At 41.2% G+C, this 24,137-nt stretch overlaps 1 protein-coding gene across 4 annotated transcripts in view; it reads right to left on the reverse strand.

Moving 5' to 3' along the window:
- Positions 1–5,255: 5,255 nt before the first annotated feature.
- spag9a (sperm associated antigen 9a) overlaps positions 5,256–24,137 on the reverse strand; it is a 30,867-nt gene continuing 11,985 nt past the window's right edge. For 2 of the 4 annotated variants that reach the window (XM_077556509.1, XM_077556508.1), the window contains 24 exons: positions 23,825–23,960; positions 23,632–23,725; positions 23,432–23,553; positions 19,493–19,550; positions 19,235–19,387; positions 19,088–19,139; positions 18,870–19,000; positions 18,692–18,748; positions 17,648–17,812; positions 15,986–16,115; positions 15,778–15,867; positions 15,583–15,699; positions 15,302–15,479; positions 13,893–14,108; positions 13,621–13,825; positions 13,187–13,291; positions 12,992–13,072; positions 12,838–12,905; positions 12,549–12,697; positions 12,298–12,469; positions 12,101–12,214; positions 11,399–11,575; positions 10,402–10,539; positions 5,256–7,528 (listed from right to left, as the gene is read on the reverse strand). In XM_077556509.1, the coding sequence (XP_077412635.1) occupies positions 7,410–7,528; positions 10,402–10,539; positions 11,399–11,575; positions 12,101–12,214; positions 12,298–12,469; positions 12,549–12,697; positions 12,838–12,905; positions 12,992–13,072; positions 13,187–13,291; positions 13,621–13,825; positions 13,893–14,108; positions 15,302–15,479; positions 15,583–15,699; positions 15,778–15,867; positions 15,986–16,115; positions 17,648–17,812; positions 18,692–18,748; positions 18,870–19,000; positions 19,088–19,139; positions 19,235–19,387; positions 19,493–19,550; positions 23,432–23,553; positions 23,632–23,725; positions 23,825–23,960 (3,027 nt within the window). In that variant the 3' untranslated portion in view covers positions 5,256–7,409. Of the gene's footprint in view, positions 7,529–10,401; positions 10,540–11,398; positions 11,576–12,100; positions 12,215–12,297; positions 12,470–12,548; positions 12,698–12,837; positions 12,906–12,991; positions 13,073–13,186; positions 13,292–13,620; positions 13,826–13,892; positions 14,109–15,301; positions 15,480–15,582; positions 15,700–15,777; positions 15,868–15,985; positions 16,116–17,647; positions 17,813–18,691; positions 18,749–18,869; positions 19,001–19,087; positions 19,140–19,234; positions 19,388–19,492; positions 19,551–21,548; positions 21,564–22,072; positions 22,085–23,431; positions 23,554–23,631; positions 23,726–23,824; positions 23,961–24,137 lie in introns of all 4 variants that reach the window. The other 2 variants (XM_077556506.1, XM_077556507.1) reach the window with 2 other exon arrangements.

A 24,137-nucleotide genomic window follows, 5' to 3' on the forward strand; every position in this document is an offset into this window, starting at 1 on the left:
ACTGATGAATACACACACGCTCGCACGCACGCACGCACACACACACACACGCACATACACATACTCACCCACATACAAAAAAAGGTATATATATATATATATATATATATATATATATATATATATATGTGTGTATATGTATATATATATGTATATGTATTTAAAAAAAAAAAAAAACATTTATTAAATTTTTTTTAATTGATTTGTTGGATTTTTTTTTTTTTTTTAAAAAAGGAGAGCAATGATGATGTCAAATCGAATGAATAATACTGAGCTCTCCTGTAAAAAAAAGAAAAAGGAAAGTTTCTAAGAAACTAGGAAATAATAATTAAAGAAGAATCTCCCCCCCCCCCCCCCCAAAAAAAAGTAAATAAATAAATAAAACAAAAAATGTTACAATATGTTCTATGCGCCTCCACGAGTCTAAAACCAGCATTCTGATTACTACTGTGTTTGTGGAATTTGAGTTAAGCAGCAAAATCCACCTGTTTTTATCCATCTCAGGGGGCGGCAACTTCAGAAAACAGGTGAGCCATGATTGGTCCTTACCCGAGCTCTGAGTAACTGTGATGTCATTTTCACTCGACAGCAAGTGGCAAAAATGGCCGCCCCCTGAGATGGATTAAAAAAAAAACGGCTGGATTTTGCTGCTTAATTCACCGTTCACAAATATAATATTGTATTAATCAGAATGCCGTGTTTAGACTAGTGAAGGTGCGCGGAACATATTTTAGGGGTGACTTTCCCTTTAACTCTTTGACTGCCAGACGTTTTCAGAAACGGGATGTCGCCAGTGCCAGCCGATTTAAGCATTTTGACTGATCTTTCAAGGTCCACAGAAAATGTTGTGTTTGGACTATGGAAACACACATACTACCAAATGAAAGATTGAACTCTCATCTTTCATCAGAAAAAAAGTTTGTTTCTACCTTATTCCGTTCTTCAGTAATCAACATTAGAAAATGGTTAGTTTCACCGAAATGCCCTGTTTTGAAACAAAAAGCGGAGAAAAAGAGCTTTTTGTGAAACAATGTTATTTCATGCACTCTAGTGAATTGTACACTTCTTTTTGTCTATGAATGATGCCACAAACACCTAAATAGTGCTTTACTTCTGTAAAACGCTATCACCAACAATGAAAAAGTGTTTTTTGGTTGCAAAATACGTTTATTTCCATTCAACAGTGTAACAATTTGACAAAACTATTTCGCAAACTATTTACAAATGTGTGCAACTGTGGTACTATTTACAATTATGTGGATGGTTCAAATACAGTTTTTCTTTTTGTAACGCTCCCATGCGTGCAAGGAGACGCAGCAGGATTTGCACAACAGATTAGTTTCATTTGCGATGGCTCCTTTCGCGTGCAGACGTTACACTTTCTTAACAGCCTTTTTTTCCGGGGAATAGCAAGTAGCAGACTGTACCCACTCCTCGGATGAATATGCATTGGACTCGGGGCACTCTTCGTCGTCCGATTGAACGTCCGCCTGAGCGTGCTCGGTTGTGCTCCGCGTTTTCCGGTGTTAGCATCGCTAGCCGGTGAACCTTTATGACGTCGTCATAGCCGCCGCGTCAACGCTTGCAACTTCAGCGTCAACCTCTGAGTCACCATCATCATCATCGATGATGATCATCGTCGTCATCAATGTGCTCTTTAGCGTTGGTCGATGCCTTTCGTCTTTGAAAAAAATTCCCAAGTGTGAGCTGCTTGCAACCGGTCGCCATTGTTCGCTTCCTCTTCCATCTAGCTCCGCCTCACGTCTTCTACTGCCGCGTCAATGCTTCCAACCTCGGAGTCACCATCATCATCATCGATGATGATCATCGTCGTCATCAATGTGCTCTTTAGCGTTGGTCGATGCTTTTCGTCTTTGAAAAAAACTGCTCGAGCGTGAGCTGCTTGCAACCGGTCGCCATGTTCTCTTCCCTTCCCAGCCATTGTCCCCTCTAGCTCCGCCTCACGTCTTCTACTGACGCCTACCCAATCTTGTCAAAATAGAGTCATTGCTGCCATCTAGGGGCCAAAAATAGTCATTAGGCTAACTAGATCTGCTTGAAACTTTCACCACAGCTGGCCAAGGCTTTCCTCCACCCGTTTCAAAAAAAAAATGGATGACGTCTTTTAACGTCATTGGCGGCCCTCCGTAGGTTTTTACTTGACGTCTTTTAACGTCCATGGCAGTCAAAGAGTTAAAAAGAAGATTAAATAAAATGATGTAAAGTATAACTAAATATCTAAACTGACTTTATTTAACATCTGTTACACATCATGTCATGATCCGCTGAGGTGAAAAGAAATATACCGGCCTACTTTGACAAAGAGAAAAAATTAGGGATGGGTGAGCCGAGTACCAATAGATATTTGTTATCAGGCTGATACCTGGTATTATTTTAAGGTATCAGTACTCGCTAATTTCCCTATAGCATATGTATACAAACAGAAAAGGATAATACAAAATTTTAAGGAAAGAAATCTTATACTGGGAGGTATACGTCTTTCTTTAAAAATATCTCTCATTGTTTTTGTCATGTTTAGATTCTGTTTTCCTTGTGTGTCTTCCTTGTCTTGTTAAGTGTGATCCTGCCCTTCCTCGTGTGATCCAATCAGTGCCCTCAGCCACTTGTGTCTTGCCCAGGTGTGTCTTGTTGTGTCGTTAGTGTTTGTGTATTTAGTCTCCTGTCTGTGTGGGTTCATTGTTTTTCCCCCCATGTCATGCTGCCCGTTTTTTTGCCTCGCCTTTTCCCCCATGTCATGCTGCTCGTTTTGCATTGTTGTTCCCTCCATGTTTTGGTTGTACTTTAGACTTCCTCCCTTTTGGAGTGCCTTTAGTTTAACTTTGAACACCTTTTGTAGTAATTAAAATCCCTTTTTTTGAACCTTTGCCTCCTCGCCCTGTCTTCCCGCATTTGGGTCCTCAAGCTTCCCCTCCTTGACAGTTTTTTGGCGGTGTGAATTTTTTATATATCAAAAGTATAAGTGGTATCGGTTGCATGGTATCAGTGAGTGCTTGTACTGGTATTGGTCAGAAAAAAAGTGGTATCGAACATTCCTAATACAAAGTATAGATTCTGTATCTGTTTTCAAGGAGTAAAAGTAAAACGTTTAAATAAAAACAATCATTGATACCAGAAAAATTGGCCGCAACAAAATTTGTGAGGGCCCAACACATTTGCTATGGTGATGCAGACGTGACACACACACATCCTGTTTATAGCAAGACCTTTGGCAAGGCGAGGCTTGGGAGAACATGAAGCAGATGTCTCCTTACCTCTGCCATATTTTTCACTTTGCTGTCATCTGGCGAGCCTCTCCTCTTATTTCCCTCTCCTTTTGGCTTGATGGGCTCTCAGCATTCACCATCAGGCAAGCCCAAACCAGAGTAAAAGGAAGCTTTCAAACGGAAGCCATATTGATGTTATGGAAAGGCAGTGTTGTTGTTGTGAAACGATCCTGCCCTTGGCTTCCCTCCCATGAAGGACATTTGTTTTGCTCATAACAGACACAGGTGACACCTTCCGAATGGCACAGGACAAAGAAATAATCCCGAATAAAGGTACGTATAGTGGTGAATGCATACGTGCAAAGATTTATGAAGGACAGACACAGAGGAGGCTGCCTCGAATGTTATATAAGAGCGCAACGTGCACATACTGCTGTATTATACACAGTGAGCCGAGTGGACAAAACACAATGGTTTGATTAAGAAGTATATTTTTGCTAACAATCCCCACAGGAAGCAGCTTTGGCACAGGAAGTTGAAATCTGTTCATTTCTGTTCCGTTTTTTGCAACATGTCAGCTGTAAAGCATTACAATCCTGGCATGTTGTGTTCTCAGAATCCCCTGTATGGGCGACATCACACTCTGTGACGTCAGAAGCTTCATTGCGCACGTGTCTAACAGCCCCCGCACGGCTTTAGCAGAGGAGGGTGGGCGAAGGGTTGGAGAAAAAGCGAGGGGGCGGAAGATGGGCTTTATGCTGTGATGTAATTTCATGTTTGTTTGTTTTTTATTTGGTGATGTTGCAATTGCACCCAACAGAAGCCTGAGCTGCACCGCCCCCTATCATTGAATGAAAGTATTACACGAACACTAATGAACTGCCGGGAGCTTCCTGCCAGGTTCTTCACTAAATTTAGGAGAGACTACAAACAAATAAATAAAACAGATACAATAAAAGAGTGAACAACATCATACCTGAGGTTGCAAAAGTACTCATACACTACTTAAGTACAAGTACACATTCTTGTCAATATCAACAAAATAAGTAGTCGCAAGGTCACTGTTTCCAAATGTAGGGGTAAAAGTCAAAAGTCGTTTGAAAAATAAGTCGCGCAAATACTGGAAACATCTACTTCAGTATAGTAGCACAGATTTCGTACTTCATTACTTCCCACCGCTGCATCCAATTACATGTCAAATGTTACAGCATATTCAAAAGGGTATAGTTGTGAATTTTGATACTTGGAGTATTTTTACGAAAACAAGTCACATAAACATTAAGACACCTGTATAGTGTATGAAGTTGTAGGAAATTATGAAGATTTATGTTACCTCTGAATTTAGAATCCACATATACCTTTGAGACTTCCCCATTTTATTAAGTGAATGTTATGTTGTTAGCAATGCATATTTGTCAGTCTCCAACACTCTTTGTATATGAAATATATGCCAGCAGACAATGTACACGCAAGCAGAAACATATGTGAGTGTGTTGACAGGTTTGCTTAATGTTGGTATTTTATGAGCATTTTATAACCTTCACTTAGCAACAATTAGCAAGCTGACTGCGTATTGTTCCACAAATCTACTGTATTTCAAATTCCTGAAAAATGTATGTCCAATGTCATAATGAAAACTGAACATAGATTACATGACAAATACTTTTAATGAAGGATCTATATATCCCAATATAGCATTATTCCTTAAAATTGGATGGAATTGAGAATTTCTATTTTTCTACAAAAACGCCTAAAGTATACGTCCTTGGGGGGGGGGGGGGGGATTCTTGGTTCTGTTTCAGATGGATTTTTTTTTTAAATTATTATTATTATTTTTTAAATTATTATTATTATTTTTTAAACACTTTTTAGTTTTGGCTCCTACTGCACAGTACTTTTAAAGCCACCAGTGTAGTTAGTCACTTATTGATGCATCATAATGTTACGGACAAATATGTCTCTACCATCCGACACTTTGAACCATTCAGTCAAGGTAATGAATGGGGAAAAGCAAAGAGAAGGGAAGCAGGATCTTGGTGAAATTGAGTTTAATAGATTGTTAAAAATAAGGCTATGATGTTCACTTAGCAAACACTAACCAGGGGGAGAATTGTTATGGCATCCAGAGATTTTTTTTTCTTCAGATGGAAAATACACACAAACATTACATAAAGCCACACACGCGCGCGCACACACACACACACACACACACACACGTATGGACGGACAAATGTGTTTTGCATCGAAACTCGCACACGCACGCACATTCAACCTACCCAAAATGGTGGCACGGAAGAGCCAATAACATTGCAGTGTTGTCTTAAAAAACATGCATAGCTTAGTACATTGATGTCAAAACCCTTTGTTACTGTTGGCAAAATGTGACCTTGTGGTTTGCAACCAAACAAAGAAAAAAAATCTTTTACTGCTTTAAAATTAACAATCATGTAAACTCATCACACTGCTATATTCACAATAGTGTGGTTTGATAAAAAGTTACATTCGGAACCAAGGTAGGCTCTGTTACAAAGCAAATAAATACTGGAATGGCAAAAACACTAGATAATGTCATCATTTTGAATGCCGGCAAAGGACAGAAAACCAGACTTGGCCTGACCTTTTCAGACATTAAAACAATTCCTGCAAGCATTTTAAAGTCATCATTACATACTTCAAATTTTCAGAGATGGATACAAAACAATGCCTAAATGCAAACATGAACGATGCTGCACACAAGTCTCTTCAGTAATGTGAGCATTTTTTCAACTTTAGAAGGTGCCACATTAAAATATTCCATTTGGCCAAAATGTCCTATTCAAGTTGATTTGACACAAACAAGCACACAGACCTTTTAGATATTCAAGACCGTCTCAACACATTATTGAATTCCTTTCCACGTTTCCTCCTTCAGTCATCATTTTGTTATTGGGATGACATCTTGCAACACCTTATTGGCACGCAGAGCAGTTCTGTTTGTTTGCCCACGCTAATAATCTATTCAATCACCATAAAGTGCCCATGAAACCGGAACGGGAAGCACCAAGATTGTGCCACTTTTCCTCTCGCCCAAATGAAAACATGCACTGGTTCAAAAATAAAAGCCCACAACCCAAACAGCCCACATGTAAATTCATGATTAACTTCATCAATAATCAACAGCCTTACTAGAAAATTAGAGTGGGAACAAAAAGCAGATTTAATAAGAGAATTAAAATTGTATGCGCCACGCACAGCACACAGCTGCTCTTGCAACTTCCAATCTGATTTAACTGTGTATCAATTATATTTAGATCACAGGATATTTGTTTTTAAAGTATATTTTGACTTGGTTGACGTAGAAATTATGGTAGGTAGGCCACTTTTCACCAAGCTACTGTCAAAAGTGGCACCAAAACCTGCATTGCACCACTCCAGTGCAGCGTTACAGGGTGGAGCTCAGGGGTTCACAAACTCCCCACTCCACAACGACCACGCCCATAATCCTCATGCCAATTATACATACTGTAACTACCGTGTACATGATTGTATACCCCTAAATGCAATAGGATCTCTCTTTTTTAAAATGTTTTATGTTTTAACCTAAATATTCTTATTTCTCAAATAAGCCTAAGGAGGCGTAATGAGTTTAGGTAGTATATTTGTTTTAATAAAAATTTATTTAAAATGATTTCATGGCGCAGTTTGAGAACCACCGAGCTCAACACGCGTAATGTCAGTCGACTGGTTGACAGAGAATTGAGAAGCGGGTTCAACAGACGCACACACATACACACACAAACAGATACATACCTGAGCTCTCACACAGAGGCTTGTGGTATACAAATGTCAAAAGTCTTAACATGTATAATATGAAATAATAGTTCAGATCAAATCAAAAAGTTCCTTCTCCCTTTCTTCCATGTCTGCAGAAATGCCTCGAGCGTGAAATGGCGTCCAGTTGATCTAATCAAAATGTCCGCACCATTCACAGCTGTGTGCAACAAGCGTCTTCAACTTGCAGTCTCAACGCAGGGAGCACTTGGACATCCCTACTGACCTTGGGAATAAACTGTACAAAAAATACTGATACAAAATATTTTGTTTTTTGTTTGTTTTTTACAAAGTAGTGAATGAATCCTATCCAATTAAAAAAGTTGAAGTTGCGCATGCGGGCTGAGGGCGGTGGATGTTGTGACTGGCGTTGGCTCAATCAAGAGAGGTCGCCACCTGCCAGACGATGAGGTGACTCCGCTCCGCCTTGGTCGGCGCCGACTGTTCGCCTGACGTCGGCTCAGACGTGCCGTCCAGCTCGCCGCTCTCGTCACCTGAGATGCCACATGGCCAGTGAGTCACAATTAGCGATCCACGCACATGCAAGTGGAATGGGTGAGGAGGAGCACCATTTTTCTAGCATCGTTAGGTCACAACTAGGGATATTTCCCTTCAAATTTACGAATCTGAAGGCCGATAAAGCTGGCATCTCACTGAGTGGGGAATGCTTGCGAGCATAGCGAATTTGGGGTTTTCAATTCATCAGGATTTGTAAGATGTTCAAACAATTTGCACTGTGAAGATCTTTTGAAACTTTTACGAACCCTGACAAAACCCCTAAATTAGCTACATTCGCATGCATTTGTCGCTCAGTGAGATACAGGCAAATTTTCGTTTATGGATTTATTTTAACTCTTTGACTGCCAAAAACGTTAAATAACGTTTAGTAAAATCCCAGGGAGGAGTGCCAAAGACGTTAAAAGACGTTTCTTTCAAAACAGAGGTGAAACTAACCATATTCTATTGTTGATTACTGAAAAACGGAATAAGGTAGAAACAAACTATTTTTTTCTGATCAAAGATGAGAGTCCAATCTTTCATTTGGTAGTATGTGTGTTCCCATAGTCCAAACACAACATTTTCTGTGGACCTTGAAAGATCAGTCAAAATGCTTAAATCGGCTGGCACCCACGGCATCCCTTTTCTGAAAACGTCTGGCAGTCAAAGAGTTAAGGTGCATTGTGCCATTTAAAAAGGTAATATATTAAAGCCTTTTCTACATTTTGCATGCTCCACCAATGCCCAGATGAGTATGAAGAGCCCTGACTGTTTTACTCTAACTGCATCTATCAACTTTTATCTTCCCTTTATACAGGGATGTGATTTGACCAAAGTGAAATTATCTGAAAATTTAGCCGGGGGTCTGGGGGCCGCTGGCACCCAGCTAGGTCCAGGGCAGTGCCCTGGTGGGGGGACAAGGGGGGGGGGGTTAGGCGAAGCCCCCCGGAGCTCATGGGTTTTCCGTGTTTTTAAGTACTTTCAATGCACTCACATGACAAAGAAATAGACAAAACAACAGCATAAATTTTCAATGTATATTGAACTATCCCATATAAAATGGCAGTTTTAGTCAACTCAAAATCAGTCACATTCAAAAACATTGGACTGCCTTTGCTTTTAAAAACTATCACTGAGAATATCATCACATCTAACTAATGTGATTACTAAGTTAACACATAAATAATGTTGAAGAGTTCAAATTTCATGAACAAATAATTATATCATGACCAAATGAAAAGTAACTCATATTAGAGCATACCACAAATGTCTTTGTTATAGCAGAAGATGTTATCTGTCGGAGTCATGTGCATACACAAAGAACTACAAAAAAAATAAAATAAAATAAAATAAAAAATCGATAATTTTTTTTTTTTTGAGGGGGGGGGGGGGGGTTCGGGTAAAAAAAAGCGGAATTCTGCGAATTAGCGGAAAAATCACATCCCTGTTTATAGTAGCGTGTGCGGACCCTCCAGTTTCTTTGGGGAGCGGCGGAGCTTTTCTTACCTTATTTGAAGTCATGTCTTTGTTTGCCAACTGTGGCTGTCTGTCGCTTTAAGATCGTGCACGTACTCGCAGGCGCACCATGAACGAGCCTGACACAGCTGGTGCAGTTACGCTTTGGGCCAGAGGTGGCAGTCGCGAGTAAAAAAAAGTGACAAACTGCACAAAGATCCTTCAAATGTCCACTTTATAAAAGACGATGCTGACACTGGGAACAACACTTTTTATTTAAAAAATAAATAAATAATAATTTAGAAATGATGTTGAAATTTTGAAAACTTCATTTACAGTAGAACACTTTAGGCAGTTATTTACTTGGTTCGTTTTTGATGCTGATGACCCTGAAAGCTTGCAATTTTTGTTATCATTTTTAAACAAAGCTGTCTATTCTTTATATGCCTATTATTGGCAAAGGGATGCAACAGGAGGCGTAAAAAGACAGCTGGCAAAAGGTAGGTACTGCTGACCATTTTCTTAACCGCTTGTCCTCACAAGGGTCGCGGGGGGCGCTGGAGCCTATCCCAGCTGGCTTCGGGCAGTAGGAGGGGTACACCCTGAACTGGTTGCCAGCCAATCGCAGATTAGTATTTTACACAAATATTTTCTCTTTTATTGCAAATGAATATCAGCTTGAAATATCGGTTATTGGCCTCCTTGACTACTAATAATCGGTATCGGCCCTAAAAAAAAAAACATCGGTCTATCACTGACTCATGTTTTGTTGCGTTGAGAAGAGTTTTCCCCTTGATGATATGGCATGACTCCTTCCTTTGACTGCCTCCTAGTCAGCCCAGTCATCATTCAGAAGTACTCCTGAATACACAATATGTTGTGATAATTTTGGTTTGTGGCATTGCAATAATGTTTATACGAGCGGCAAAGAGTGTTTTCCCTGTGGCCTCTCATTTTTCAGGCATCAGATGCACCATTCAAAGACGCAAACTCAACCACCACAATTCATCTCATGTTTGATGAATCACATTGCTGAATTCATCTATTTGCATGTACTCCTCCCACAATGCACAAAATAAACCTCAATGCTATAGTGCCTGTTTTGCAATCCTGAGTGCGCCTGTTTAGTAAATCAGCCTCTACGTTCGTTATTATGTTGTTTGTGCTTATTTTAGCACATGTGAATCTTTAACAAATCGACCCTAAGTGTCTTATCTTGACGTGTGCCAAGCTGTCTGATTAAGTTTGGCTTCAGGTGGATTAATGCTTTGGTAAGCATTCCTTGCACTGACAGTAAGTAACATCCAGAGTGATCTTCACCAGAAGTACCTTTGAACCCAAAAACGGGTTATACTATATTTTACATGCACTTATCATTGTATAAACACCTCCGTGCAGTTGTCATGGTACTTGCCCATTCTGAAGTCAATGTAGCCTTCTCCTCCACTCATCACCAGGTACGATTTGGGCTCTGACGCGGCTGTGTCCGAGGATTCAGATGGGGGGTCATCAGAGCCTGAATCAGCACTTCCAGGAGGTGGCATTGCCTGACCTGTCAGTCAAGAAGAAAATACCAATGATGAAAGGTCAGATGAATATAACAAGAACTAAGGGATGAGCTTTGATAGTAAAACTGTACCTCCATTTAGAATCCAATAAGGTAGCAGTATCAATAATTCTACAGTGAACCCCGCTTTGCTCTGTTTGTATGTATTGCTGCTCCATAAAGCTGCTGAATGTTTAAAATGTTTTATTTTGAATCGATACTGCCACCTGTGGCCGAAAAATTAAACTACTTTTTCCTTTCTTCACATACACAACACACATGACTTCACATCAGCAGACAGAGGGCGGTAAATTCGAACCCGAATCCTTTCTGAAAACTATTGGCCACAGGTTTGCAGGAGTTCCCATTATGAACAGCTAATGCGTTAATCTACTAATTAAAAAAATATTTTAGGCATAAATGGTAAAAAAAAAAAAAAAAAAAAGGAGCTATTGTAAAGATATTTTGGGGCACATTTCTAAATTGAGCAGCTTTAAGTAGCAGTTGTTGGAAAATTTATAGTTACCGTAATGTCAGTGCTAATCGCTATTGACCCAATTACGTGGTTAAGTTGAACATTTTGGTGTCTCCTCTGTTTTATTTGTTAGTTTTACGGCACAGCACTAAGGAATAGTTTAAAAAGGGTGTTTCGATAAGGTAGTATATTTGAAGAAGTCTGCATGTGTGCAAAGCTTGTGGAAGGTCTGAACCAAGAATGTATTCTCCACGATAAACAGGTTCACTGTATCATGTTTTGTAAAGGCAACATTTGTGGCGTAACTTTTGTAGTGGATGACAGTGTGCCACCGGCAAGCATCAAATGCCGTCGATCTTTTTTTCAGCCTTCTCGGCACTTGACGCTCACCTGGCACGGTGACAAAGAATTTGACAGCATCTCGATGTCCATGAAAACAGAGCTGGGCGTGCGCCATGGAGCAGTATGGCACGAAGCTAGCTGGCAGTGCGCCCTCGGCGCCCTCGTCACTGTAAACCCGGACGGCGCTGCCAGGCCAATTTGGCACCGTTGCTGATGTCTTGTTGGCTGCCGGATAAGTGAAAACTTGTCAAGTGGCTTATTATTGATCTAACGTACATGATGCATAGGAAGAAAAAGCAAGGAGAGCAAAAGAAAACCCTAAAAAGGTGAAAGGAGAGTTCAAGACACCTGAACAAACATGTTTCTTTCCTTTGCACAGCGAAAATCTTGCTTGTGTCGTTTTGTTTTGAGACAAACATCCAGAGGATTCTGAATTGGACGGTTGAACGCACAGTGTGTCTGCAAAGCCAGTATCCATGGTAACCCAGTCATCTCGTATTCAAGGAGCCTTGGGAGCAACAATTGTTGCATTTAGAGCAGCCCGACACAGGATGTATGCTTAGCGTGTCGCTCACTTTGTTTTAAAGGAGAGAAATAAATGAGACGGCGCAAATGAGAGTATCACATGCGGGAACATGGGCGGAATATTACGCAATACGACTGTTGCTGTCGTTCGGTGTCTACAATATACAGGAGTAGCATGAAAATGGCTAATGTTTTAATACAATAAATGAGAAGGCAATTTGTTACCTTCAGACAGCGGGATGGAAATGATGACGCCGTTTCCAGTCCCCACCCAGAGTCGGCTGCAGGACACCACCAAAGCTGTGATTCTCACAAATGAGAAACCCAGTTTACCCGTGCCTGCAAAGCAAATAAGTCATTTATTTCGATTATTTCCAACGTGGGAGGAAATTGGGTGGATAACCAGCAAAGGTGAGGCGTACCGAGCATTTTGCTGACATAGGGCTCGATGTCCACGTCCTGTAGGTGCTGGAAGGTGTGAGCATGAAACAATCGAAGAGTGGAATCCAGTCGGATGGAAACCCAGATGCCATCTCCGACCCAGGCCAGCTGTCGAACCTGACTCTCCTTGCGTGGGTGCGCGTCAAATGACTTCTACTCGGCCGACATAGATGCAAATGTGACATTTTGCAATTATTCATGTGACAAGCTTCTTTTTTTCCTTTCACGTTACCTCTATCCTCATGGCTTTGGGCTGGATGACATAGATCTTGTTCCTGTAGCCGCACCACACCTTATCGTGGACTACCGTCATGCAGCGGATGGAGTGGTGGGGACGTCCCAGATCCAACAGGTGGTAGTTGGTTAGGTCCCACTGACCGTCTGCATAGGACATACAAAATGCAGACTAAAGATCTACTCCATATGGTCTTTAATAAATGACCATGATCGAACGGTTCTGGAATCAACAGAAAACATGTACATTTGTCACATTAAAGTACATAACATAAAAACAGGCTCACCAATGCCTCTGTGAAAAATTGCTAATGTTCCATCCGCCAGTGCTACCAGGACTCTGCCTTTAACATGCCTGTATCAAGAAGACACTTTTTAACATGTATGTCACGGTAAGAAAACATTCGCTTGTGCGTGTTTGCGTGTCTGCTGCATACTCACACTATGCTGAGGATGGAATCTTTAAGCTTGATGGCATGAAGACACTTCCTCCATCGCGCCACAGATGAGTGGACATACAGACTTGGGGAAGACAAGAATTTTTTTTCAAATTCTTATCTGGTTTAACAACTTGGGATTTCGTTTGTCAACAGTTAACATTTAGCACCCTCTAGTGGATGTGATGTTCCCACTCACCATCCATTCTGAGCTCCCAGCCACATGGTGGGGAGGGCGCTGCTCATCTTCTTGACTTCCAGGGCGGAGGGGTCAGATTCATCTGGCAAGGTCGTCATAGAGCCGCTGGATCACAAAGAGCAGATAAGTCATTCAAAGAAAATGGAGGTAGTTTTGTTTTCTGGATAAGGCACAATTCCAATCTCATCCATTTCGCATAAAATGAAAAACGTTGCCGGCATTTTTTATTTTTTTTAGGACTGAGCTAGCTGAAGATCCTTCTGGAAGGACTTAGCTGTATGAATTTGACATAAGTGAGACTTGAGTGTCGGATCCTTATTGTGCATGTTTAGGTGGAGTAAATTTGTAAAAAATAAAACGGAAAAGATTATTCTGTTTCCATTCTGACACCATAATTGCAATAAAAGTGCCTCAAAACGCAGTATAACAGTCACCTTTGTAAGCAGGCAGGGGAGGACTCATTAGGTCCCACCCCCAGAGGGTCAGTGAAAACATGCTCAGTGTAGATTCCGGGCTGATTTTGCTCGGGTCCCTGATCCTCCTCTCCCTCTTCGCTTCCGCCAGCGTTTGCCTCTGTTGCTTCTGTCGCCTCTTCCGCAGTCGGAACTTCAGCTGGGCTTGTCTGCCTGGACAGCTCAGCTGTGAAGATTAGAGAAATGATTATATATGCATGTATGAGGTGATAAATCTTGTAATTGGCAGGTACCTGAGCCAGGGATGGCGCCGTGCTCCGCTGGTTGCTCAAGGCCACCTGTGCTGGCTGTCTGGGGGATGGCGGTGGTCCCTTCAGCTGCCAGGGTACCGTCGCTGCCTGTGGAGCCCACACTGGCCACGCTGCCGGCCAGGGAGACCACATCGCCCTGATTTGCATCCGCGTCTTGAGGCACTTCCTCACCTGGAGGATAATCGGACTCCGACGCGCCTGAAAGAATATTCATGTTCAACGCTGAGTGGGTCACAAAAACACGCGAAATGCACAAGTACAAGTCAAGTTGTATAATAAAGGAATTTACTATCTAATGTTTGTTGGCATCTGTCATATTTAGTATTAGTTTCTAATCTATACCAGCAGCCAGTAAACCAATTTTATTTTTTAAACAATACAGACGCTCCCCTACTTACGAACATTCGAGTTACGAACAACGGTACATACGAACATTTCTGCGCGTACAGTATGTCGAAAAATGTTCGGAAAGAAATGCTGTAAGTTAGATTTTGTATTGCGCGTAGTGCTTCTTTCCGCCGCTAATACCGACGCTTGGCGCTGTGAGAGCTCATTGGAGGCTCAGCAACGTGTCGAGGAGGAGGAGGAAGAAACGCCGGTCCCCATGAAGCAGGAAATAACTTTTGAAGCCGATTCCAGCGACGACGAAGAATCTCTCATGATATAAAATCCTCCTCTTCCTCCTCCTCCATCATCTCCTTAAGCATTGAGTACATCTTCCAAAAGTAAGTTAAACTTCATTTTATTTATCTTATTACGTACATGTACATACTGTGTGTGTCTCTCGCTCTCTCTCTCTAACATACGTAGTACAGTACAGTACTGTACGTATTCTCTCCATTTTATTAACTCTTTGACTGCCAGACGTTTTCAAAAAAGGGATGCCATGGGTGCCAGCCGATTTAAGCATTTTGACTGATCTTTCAAGGTCCACAGAAAATTATGTGTTTGGACTATGGAAACACACATACTACCAAATGAAAGATTGGACTCTCATCTTTCATCAGAAATAAAAAGTTTGTTTCTACCTTATTCCGTTTTTCAGTAATCAACAATAGAAAATGGTTAATTTCACCTGTTTTGAAACAAACGTCTTTTAACGTCTTTGGCACTCCTCCCTAGGATTTTACTCAACGTTATTTAACGGTTTTGGCCGTCAAAGAGTTAAAAGTTTTTTTCAGTATAAACCAATGCAGGTTACTTGTACAAGCCTTAAACATACTTATATAAACCTTCAATATACTTATATAGGCTTTAAACATAAATTATAATACAAAATATAGTACTGAAGCAACTTACGAACAAATTCACCTTACGAACGATCGTCCGGAACGTAACTCGTTCGTAAGGTGGGGAGCGTCTGTAATATAAATTAAGAAAGCAAGATGTACCTGGCACACTGGCAATGCAAACGACATGGGTGTTGCAGGCGTAAAAGCTGTCAACAAGGTCAGACGGTTGAGCAGCATCCACCACTAAGACTTTGGTGGAGGAGTGGGTGCTGGTGCACACCCACACCCGACTAGACAATTCATCCTGAAGGATCAGCTCCTCAAATTTCTCTTGATCCTGAAAGGGTAGACAAAAACTTGTTTTAGGCATTTCTTGGACCTACCAGGAAGGAAACGCAAACAAAGTAGAGACCAGCTAATCTTTAAATCCTCACTCTGACCTTGTTTCCTTGCTCCAAATGGTCCAGGCTACTCTGAGATCCCTTCATCTGCTTTGCGAGCTCAGATGGGTGTGACGTCCTCCCCCCCGAGAGGTTGACGCCAGCCGCACACCACAACTGGGAACCCCGAGAAGAAACACGCTCATAATTGAGCAGACTGTCAGATATTTCAGGGTGGTTATTCAGACGAATTACCTTCAAAGAAGTATCTTTCTGTTCCAAAGGTCTCAAATAGACGGGCACGGGCAGGTTGATTTTGGTCTCTGTTTGTCCACCATTCGTCCCCTGTCACAGTGTAACAAAAATATTGAAGGACACACACACAACGCAATCGTGCAAAATCTGATTTGCAATTAGACTACACCTCATCTTGAGTTCCGTCTCATCCCTGTTGACGTCTTACCTTGAACTTGCTTGGCAGACTCCAGCCGTGTGCTGTGACCCGACCATCCTCCTTCTGCATGTGAGCTTTCACCTGTCGGTACTGGGCTCGCTTCTGCTCTTTGCGCGACGGGGAACTGCACTGGTCTTTTCTATATTATTGGGAAAGGGTACAGATGCCGCTTAGTATTCATCAAAGTTGAAGATCTTTAAAGGGGAAGTCAAACACCCCAAAATCTCATGACAATAGTATGGTCTATGCAGCCCCAGTAGTCTAAATACAGTATTATGGTTAATATTGCGTCAGTGGAATATGAGTTAAGCAGCAAAACCCAACAGTTATCAATATCAATATCAGAAGGCGGCCATTTTGCCACTTGCTATCGAACTGAAGATGACACCACAGTTGCTCAGATCTATGGTAACAACCAATCACAGCTCAAAACAGGTGAGCTGTGATTGGTCGTTGCCTGAGCCCTGGGCAACTGTCCTGCCATCTTTAGTCAACAGCAAGAGGCAAAATGGCCGCCTCCTCAGATGGATAAAAACGGCTGGATTTTGCTTCATAACTCATATTCCAAAAATGCAACCTTAGTCAGAATGTCATGTTTAGACTAGTGGGGTCACATATAAGAAACATATTGTTGTCAAGAAATTTTTTGGGGGGTTGACTTCCCCTTTAAAGGCATACTTGACTCATTGAGCCATTTTCAGCAGTAAAAAGTTAATATTTTGTCCAGAATTAATTTCATAATGTTATTATTTTTCAAAAACAATTAATACCTTTAAAAACACAATTTTCCACTTGCTGTTGACTGAATGACATCACCTGTGCTGAGGAAATAGGTAACGACCAATCACAGCTCAACTGGGTTTTGTCAGCAAACTGAGCCATGATTATCAGCAAGTGGCAAAATGAGTTTTTAACTCATTTGCTCCCAAAAACTTATAAACACGTTTAAATGTTTTAAGTGTCCCAAATATGTATTTATACGTTTATCTTATTTAGTTTTATTATGCTAGAGCATACAGAAGGCTTTGATACAGCCGCTCAACTGCAGAGAACGGTTGAAGAAATGGTAGTTATTACAAAAACGGCCAGCAGGCAGCAGCAGTGCAACCATTTTATAAAAGCTCATTTGCCCACAGTCCGAAGCAGATTTGTGAATAATGATGAAACTTTTTTGTAATGCTAATAGCTGCAAAACGGAAACAGATAGAAATATACATTTTCCATTAACCTTTCCTGATGAAAGAAGAGATTCATAGGCTCCATGTTTTATAGCAATCGAACACAATATTCTATGGGCCTTGCATAATCAGTCAAAATCCAGTAAAACAGCCGGGTGTGAAGGGGGTTGCTTCAGTGAAAATGGCTGGGAGTGAATGAGTTAAAGGTATTAATTGTTTAAGAAAAAGAATGAAGTTATCAGATTAATTATAGACAAAATATTATCTTCTTACCATTAAAAATAGCTCAATGAGTCAAGTATCCCTTTAAGATGTGCTTCTACCAAATTGTACAGCTCAGTTTAGCTTGCCATGAAACGTATGACAGCTTTGTAAAAATAAAGTGCCTTCTTATTTTGGTAACCTTGGAGATGATACCATACTGAAATTACAGTTTGGTGCAAGAGGGGCTTAAATAATAAGCCCCCAAAAATGGCCATAGTACATTACTTACTCTTCATTGAGGAAGTCGAAAGTTTTGGATTTCTCTGTTGGGAACTGGGAGAAGGTGCTGCTTCGTTTCACCATGCTGCCCGGAGCGTTGAATTTGATGTTGGATTGGGGCTCCATCTTCTTTATGGCCGGGGTGCTGGAGGACGGGCTAAAAAGTCTGCTGAAGCTGAAGTCAGGGAATCACACAGCCAGGAGGGAAACGGAGCCACCAAGAGTGAAGAAGAGTGCAGGAAAAAAGTAACAGGGTGTCACCCAACAACCAAACAACCACCAGAAATCTTTGTCACTGCGTTACACACGGCCAAGCATGCTGGGAGGATGAGACAACTTTAGATAAGCCATACCAAGTGTAAACTTGGCTTATGTTACAACTGCATTTGTGATTATTTTAGTGGCCTATTTATTTTATTTTATATATATATAAATTACAATATATTTTAACTGCCTGCCATAATTTCGCCAATCTGTATGCAAACACGATAGCCATTTTTTGTTTTGTTTAGTTTGTTGTTTTCTGATGAGTAATTCATACAAAAATTCCAGTATAACTCCATTTGTGGAAGAAGAACACTAGCATCTCATATGTGATATTGTCTAATATTGTAACAAAACATACTGTAGCTCAAATCGTTACCCGTACGTTGCATGTTTAAAGTTCTCTCCTTGAGCAAACAAAGTAGGAAAACACCAACATGGAAAATAGCAGGCAGGAGATAGGAGAAAGAAACCAGGGTATAAGGAAAGCAATGTGAGCAGTTTCTCACGGAAAAACTGATGCAGTTGCATAATGAGACATTATAGTGGGTGATATGCATCAAAGTTTGTAACAGGGGGACAGTTCTGTTTCAAAAGGTACAGTAGGTAAGGGATACTTTAGGTTGGACTGGGAGATTATTTACTGAACCACTTTTACCTAATGCTGCCAATTCAAAAGCAAATCCCGAAGAAGATAAGAGAAAAATGTAGTCTAGTAATTGCACTGAAAAAGGCCTAAGAAATGGAATTGCTGTTGAAAGAAAATACAGTAAATTGGAAAAGGACTCACAACTGCCAGATGCTGGACTTCTTCTTCTCTGTAAGAGCTGGATTTTCCCTGGAGGCCCTGAAGACAACATCATCTTTGAGTATGAGCATGTTCAGAAACATCTCAAATTGTTCATGAATGTACTGTGATCATCGGACTGGACTCCCTTGTTTTGTCTTTAGACCACTCATTTCCCTACCGAATCATCTCAGTCCACCGCACAGCTTCTTGCAGTTCCATCAGTCTCTCTTTGTACTGGTTCCGTTCCATTAACACTCGGGCCATTTCAACCCTGGTGAAGCGTTTCCTCTGGGCTGTAGGCACGTCACTCTGTGGCAGCAATTACAACCCGCAGACAAGCATTAAGTCCACGTTAAGCTCCACAAAGGTCCAACAAATATGTCCACACAGACTCACATCTTCTTCTTCTTTTGTTTTCTGTAGCACCTCCTCCATCTCAAGTCGCACTCTGTAAAGCAACATTAACATTTGAGAAGGATGAACTCTTTGGAAAGCAAATGTTGATGTTTGATTGTTGTCTTATTGTCATTCACCCTGACTTACTTTTTGAGTTCCTCCTCCAGCTCTCGGTTTTTGTCTTCCATTTTTGTCTTGGCCTGCTGTACGGCCTCCAGCTCGCCCTGGAGCATCTCCTTCTCACATGTCAACTCATCCACTTTCAATATCAAGTCTTTATTCACCACGTTTAGAGCATTCCTGCAACGGAGAGTTTTAGCCGACAAATGCTATCAGCGCAGCACAGGAATGAATTACTAACAAAAACATGCATGCATAGCATACAACATTTTACTTAGAACTTACTTTCTCTCAAGCAGTTGGGAGTTCTCTTGTATGAGATTTTCTACTTCCCGGCCCATACCTGACAAAATAAAATAACATAAAATAAAATAAAAAGGAACATCATATCCCATGGGCTCACCACTGGTGGGAGGGGCCAAAGGGGTCGGGTGCGTAGTGGGATGGGCAGCAGCCAAGGGCGGGGACCTTGGCGGACCGATACCCGGCTACAGAAGCTGGCTCTTGGGACATGGAATGTCCCAAGAGCCAGCGGGGAAGGAGCCCGAGCTGGTGTGTGAGGCCGAGAAGTTCCGACTAGACATGGTCAGAATCGCCTCTACACACGGCTTGGGCTCTGGTACCAGTCTTCTCGAGAGGGGTTGTACTCTCTTCCACTCTGGAGTTGCCCACGGTGAGAGGTGCAGAGCAGGTTTGGGCATACTTATTGCCCCCCGGCTTGGCGCTTGTACGTTGGGGTTCACCCCAGTAGACGAGAAGGTAGCCTTCCTCCACCTTTGGGTGGGGGGACGGTTCCTGACTGTTGTTTGTGCTTATGCACCAAACAGCAGTTCAGAGTACCTTTACACCTTTTTTGGAGTCCTTGGTGGGTGTGGTGGAGAGCACTCCCTCTGGGGACTCCCTAGGTTCTGCTGGGGGACTTCAAAGCTCACGTGGGCAATGACAGAGAGACCTGGAGGGGCGTGATTGGGAGGAACGGCCCCCGATCAGACCCCGAGTGGTGTTTTGTTAGTGGACTTCTGTGCTCGTCACGGATTGTTCATAACAAACACAATGTTCAAACATAGGGGTCTCCATATGTGCACTTGGCACTAGGACACCCTAGGCCGCAGTTCGACGATCGACTTGGTAGTTGTGTCATCGGATTTGCAGAGGCGTTCCGGGCATGTCCCACCGGAGGCACGGTGGAGGGTGCTTTGGGAGTATGGGGTACCGAGCCCCTTGATACGGGCTGTGACCGGTGCCAGAGCTTGGTCCGCATTGTTGGCAGTAAATCGGATTAGTTTCCAGTGAGGGTTGGACTCTGCCAAGGCTGCCCTTTGGCACCAATTCTGTTCATAACTTTTATGGACAGAATTTCCAGACGCATTCAAGGCGTTGAAGGTGTCCGGTTTGATGGCCTCAGCATTGCATCTCTGCTTTTTGCAGATGATGTGGTGCTGTTGGCTTCATCAAACCGTGATTTCCAACTCTCACTGGAGCGGTTCGCAGCCGAGTAAGAAGCGATTGGGATGAAGATCAGCACCTCCAAATCCGAGACCATGGTCCTAAGTCGGAAAAAGGGTGGTGTACTCTCTCCAGGTCAGGGATGAGATCCTACCCCAAGTGGAGGAGTTCAAGTATCTTGGGCTCTTGTTCACGAGTGAGGGCAGGATGCAGCGGGAGATCGACAGGCGGATCGGTGCAGCGTCTGCAGTGATGCGGACTCTGTATCGGTCCGTTATGGTCAAGAAGGAGCTGAGCCGAAAGGCAAAGCTCTCTATATTTCGATCGATCTACGTTTCTACCCTCACCTACAGTATGGCCACGAGCGGCGGGTCGTGACTGAAAGAATAAGATCCCGGATACAAGCCGCCAAAATGAGTTTCCTCCACAGGGTGTGCGAGCTCTCCCTTAGAGATAGGGTGAGAAGCTCGGTCATCCGGGAGGGACTCAGGGTCGAGCCGCTACTCCTCCGCGTTGAGAGGAGCCAGCTGAGGTGGCTTGGGCATTTGGTTTGGATGCCTCTGGAGCTGATTGAAGTGGCTGGGGAGAGGGAAATCTGGGGATCCCTCCTAAAGCTGCTGCCCCCGCGACCCGACCTCGAATAAGCGGTAGAAGATGGATGGATGGATGGATGGATGGAACATCTTATATATATAATTTCACAGCAAATTAATGTACTGTACTACTTTAGCACTACATATTCAATGAAAATACATGAAAACAGAACTAAATGTACTGACTAATCAAATAATTGCCAATTTTCACTAAAACTAGAAGCAGCAAACACAAGCTCGCACACACAGCACGCATCACATGACTGTCAGGCAAAGGATGGATAGAGCAGGTGAGGTCTTACCAATCAAACTAAGGTCTGAGAAAACCATGCAATCCCAGCCAGGCGGAAAGAATAAGGAGAGAGAGAGAAAAAAAAGAAATGCAGATATAGTTTGAGACACTGGAATGATTGAAATGATGATGTTTAGCTGCAGACTCCACAAGCAAATATAAATCTCTCGGGTCTTATAAAGCTAGTTTACATTCGGATCAGAACAGCAATCAAGGGGAAGGAACACAAATTAAGTGAAAAGATTTTGAATCTGTAAAAAGAAAAGTTAGATCATCTTTATGTGATTCATCACTACAAAAAGAGTTTCAAAGGAAACCGAACGGCTCCATGCATTGAACTAAACGTCAGATTGGCTTGAGTAAGTCAATCAAAATTTGACAGCTAAGAAGCGCTAAACCTAAGCCAGCAGCTGTATGAAATAATAATGAGTATGACTTTGTGAGCTGACACTTTGGCGCATATGCAAGAGGTGATGTTTGAGGGACATAACAAAAGAACGGTTGACTAGGGAAAGGTTTTGAGGTCATACACACCGGAGTACTCCACTGGGATTATGGACAAAAGCGGAGAGATGAGACATGAAGGAAAAAGAGAGGTGGCGTTAACACAGGCAGATGGCTAATTGGACTGCTAACTGCTGGACCAAGGCCAGTGGTGGAACACTGCAGCAAACAGAAGGTGTTGCTGTGAATTTACAACTAATAGTACAATTACAATATTAGCTGTGCTAACACACTGTAGTCTGTAAATATTGGACAATACAATTACCGTAAAATAACGTGTATGATATACCACCCCAAATCAACCTTAAAAAGTAGTTTTTTCTCACCCCGATTTGTTGGTGTGTATTATTGTCATGTGGTCGCATTTGTACAAGTGCACGCACAAACAACTGTCTTACTATTCATTATAAAATATGATGGTTGCACTTTTTCTATACTGTTTAAGACAATCTTGGTGGTTTAAAGTAAACTTAAAAAAAAAAATTTGAAATAAGAAATTGTAACATATATATATACATATATATACACACATATATATATATACATATATATACACACACATATATATATACATATATATACACACACATATATATATACATATATATACACACACATATATATATACATATATATACACACACATATATATATACATATATATACACACACATATATATATATATACATATATATACACACATATATATATATATACATATATATACACACATATATATATATACATATATATACACACATATATATATATACATATATATACACACATATATATATATACATATATATACACACACATATATATATATACATATATATACACACACATATATATATATACATATATATACACACACATATATATATATATACATATATATACACATATATATATATATATACATATATATACACATATATATATATATATATATATATATATATATATATATATATATACACACACACATATACATATATATACACACACACATATACATATATATACACACACACATATACATATATATACACACACACATATACATATATATATATATATATATATATATATATATACACACACACATATATACACACACCCTAATGAAGTACTTGCTGAGAGTAGTTAGCAGAAATATTCAAATTAATTTCAAAATGTTTTATAGTCTCCTCCCATAATTTCAGTTTCATGATTTAAAAAAAATAAAATAATAAAATGGGTGGAGAAGGAAGACACAATAACGCATATTAAATTAGTGTAGATACACAAATTATGTTGCCAAAAGCTCCAAGTAATTACACTAAGCATGGTCTGAGACGTTAACAGAAACATAGTTTGTAACTTGGCATCGAGTTGCAACTCACCCAGCAGGTCGGCACCTTCATCCACATCCCCAATAAGCCCCGTGCCTGCAGATGACAGCTCTTCAAACAGAGAGTCTGTGTTGCGGTCAAATGCCATATTCTCAATGCCTTTGGTTGGAGTACTGCGAAAATGATCAAAGCAGGACAAGAAGTTTTGCTGTACGTCTTCAACGAGTGTCAATTAATGCTGTTTGTACTACCTGCTTCCCTTGTAGCCAGTCAGGTCCATGTCCAGCTCAGGTGTGGACTCAATTATGTCCTGCACATCTGTGCTTTCTTCATTATCAGGCAAACCTAAACGAGCCACAATTCAATTAAGCAGATAAATCTACGTTCGTAACCAACTAACAGTGTTTGAAAAACGATTTTGTCACAAATAAAAGTGTCTTTTACCAACGGATACAGATCTGGTCCCTGGTGCAGCTTGTACCTCTGTGCTCTTACTGTTCCCATCTTCCCTCCCAAAATCTGAGGCAGTAGTGGACATTGGAGTGACAGACTTGGAGCCAGAGAAGTCCGACATCTCATCCTGTAATGACCGCCATTTTATTGCCGCCAAATTCAGAATATATCTCCAAAGTGTGCATTTGAGATGACACACAAGCATCTTAGATATACCAGTGAGTAAAATAAAACATTCAAATGGACAGGAACTATTAACCCACAAGACACAACGACAACACTGCATGTTATGAATTGTAAAACA

Source organism: Vanacampus margaritifer, chromosome 2, assembly GCF_051991255.1.
Source record: "Vanacampus margaritifer isolate UIUO_Vmar chromosome 2, RoL_Vmar_1.0, whole genome shotgun sequence".
Classification (NCBI taxonomy): Eukaryota; Metazoa; Chordata; class Actinopteri; order Syngnathiformes; family Syngnathidae; genus Vanacampus; species Vanacampus margaritifer.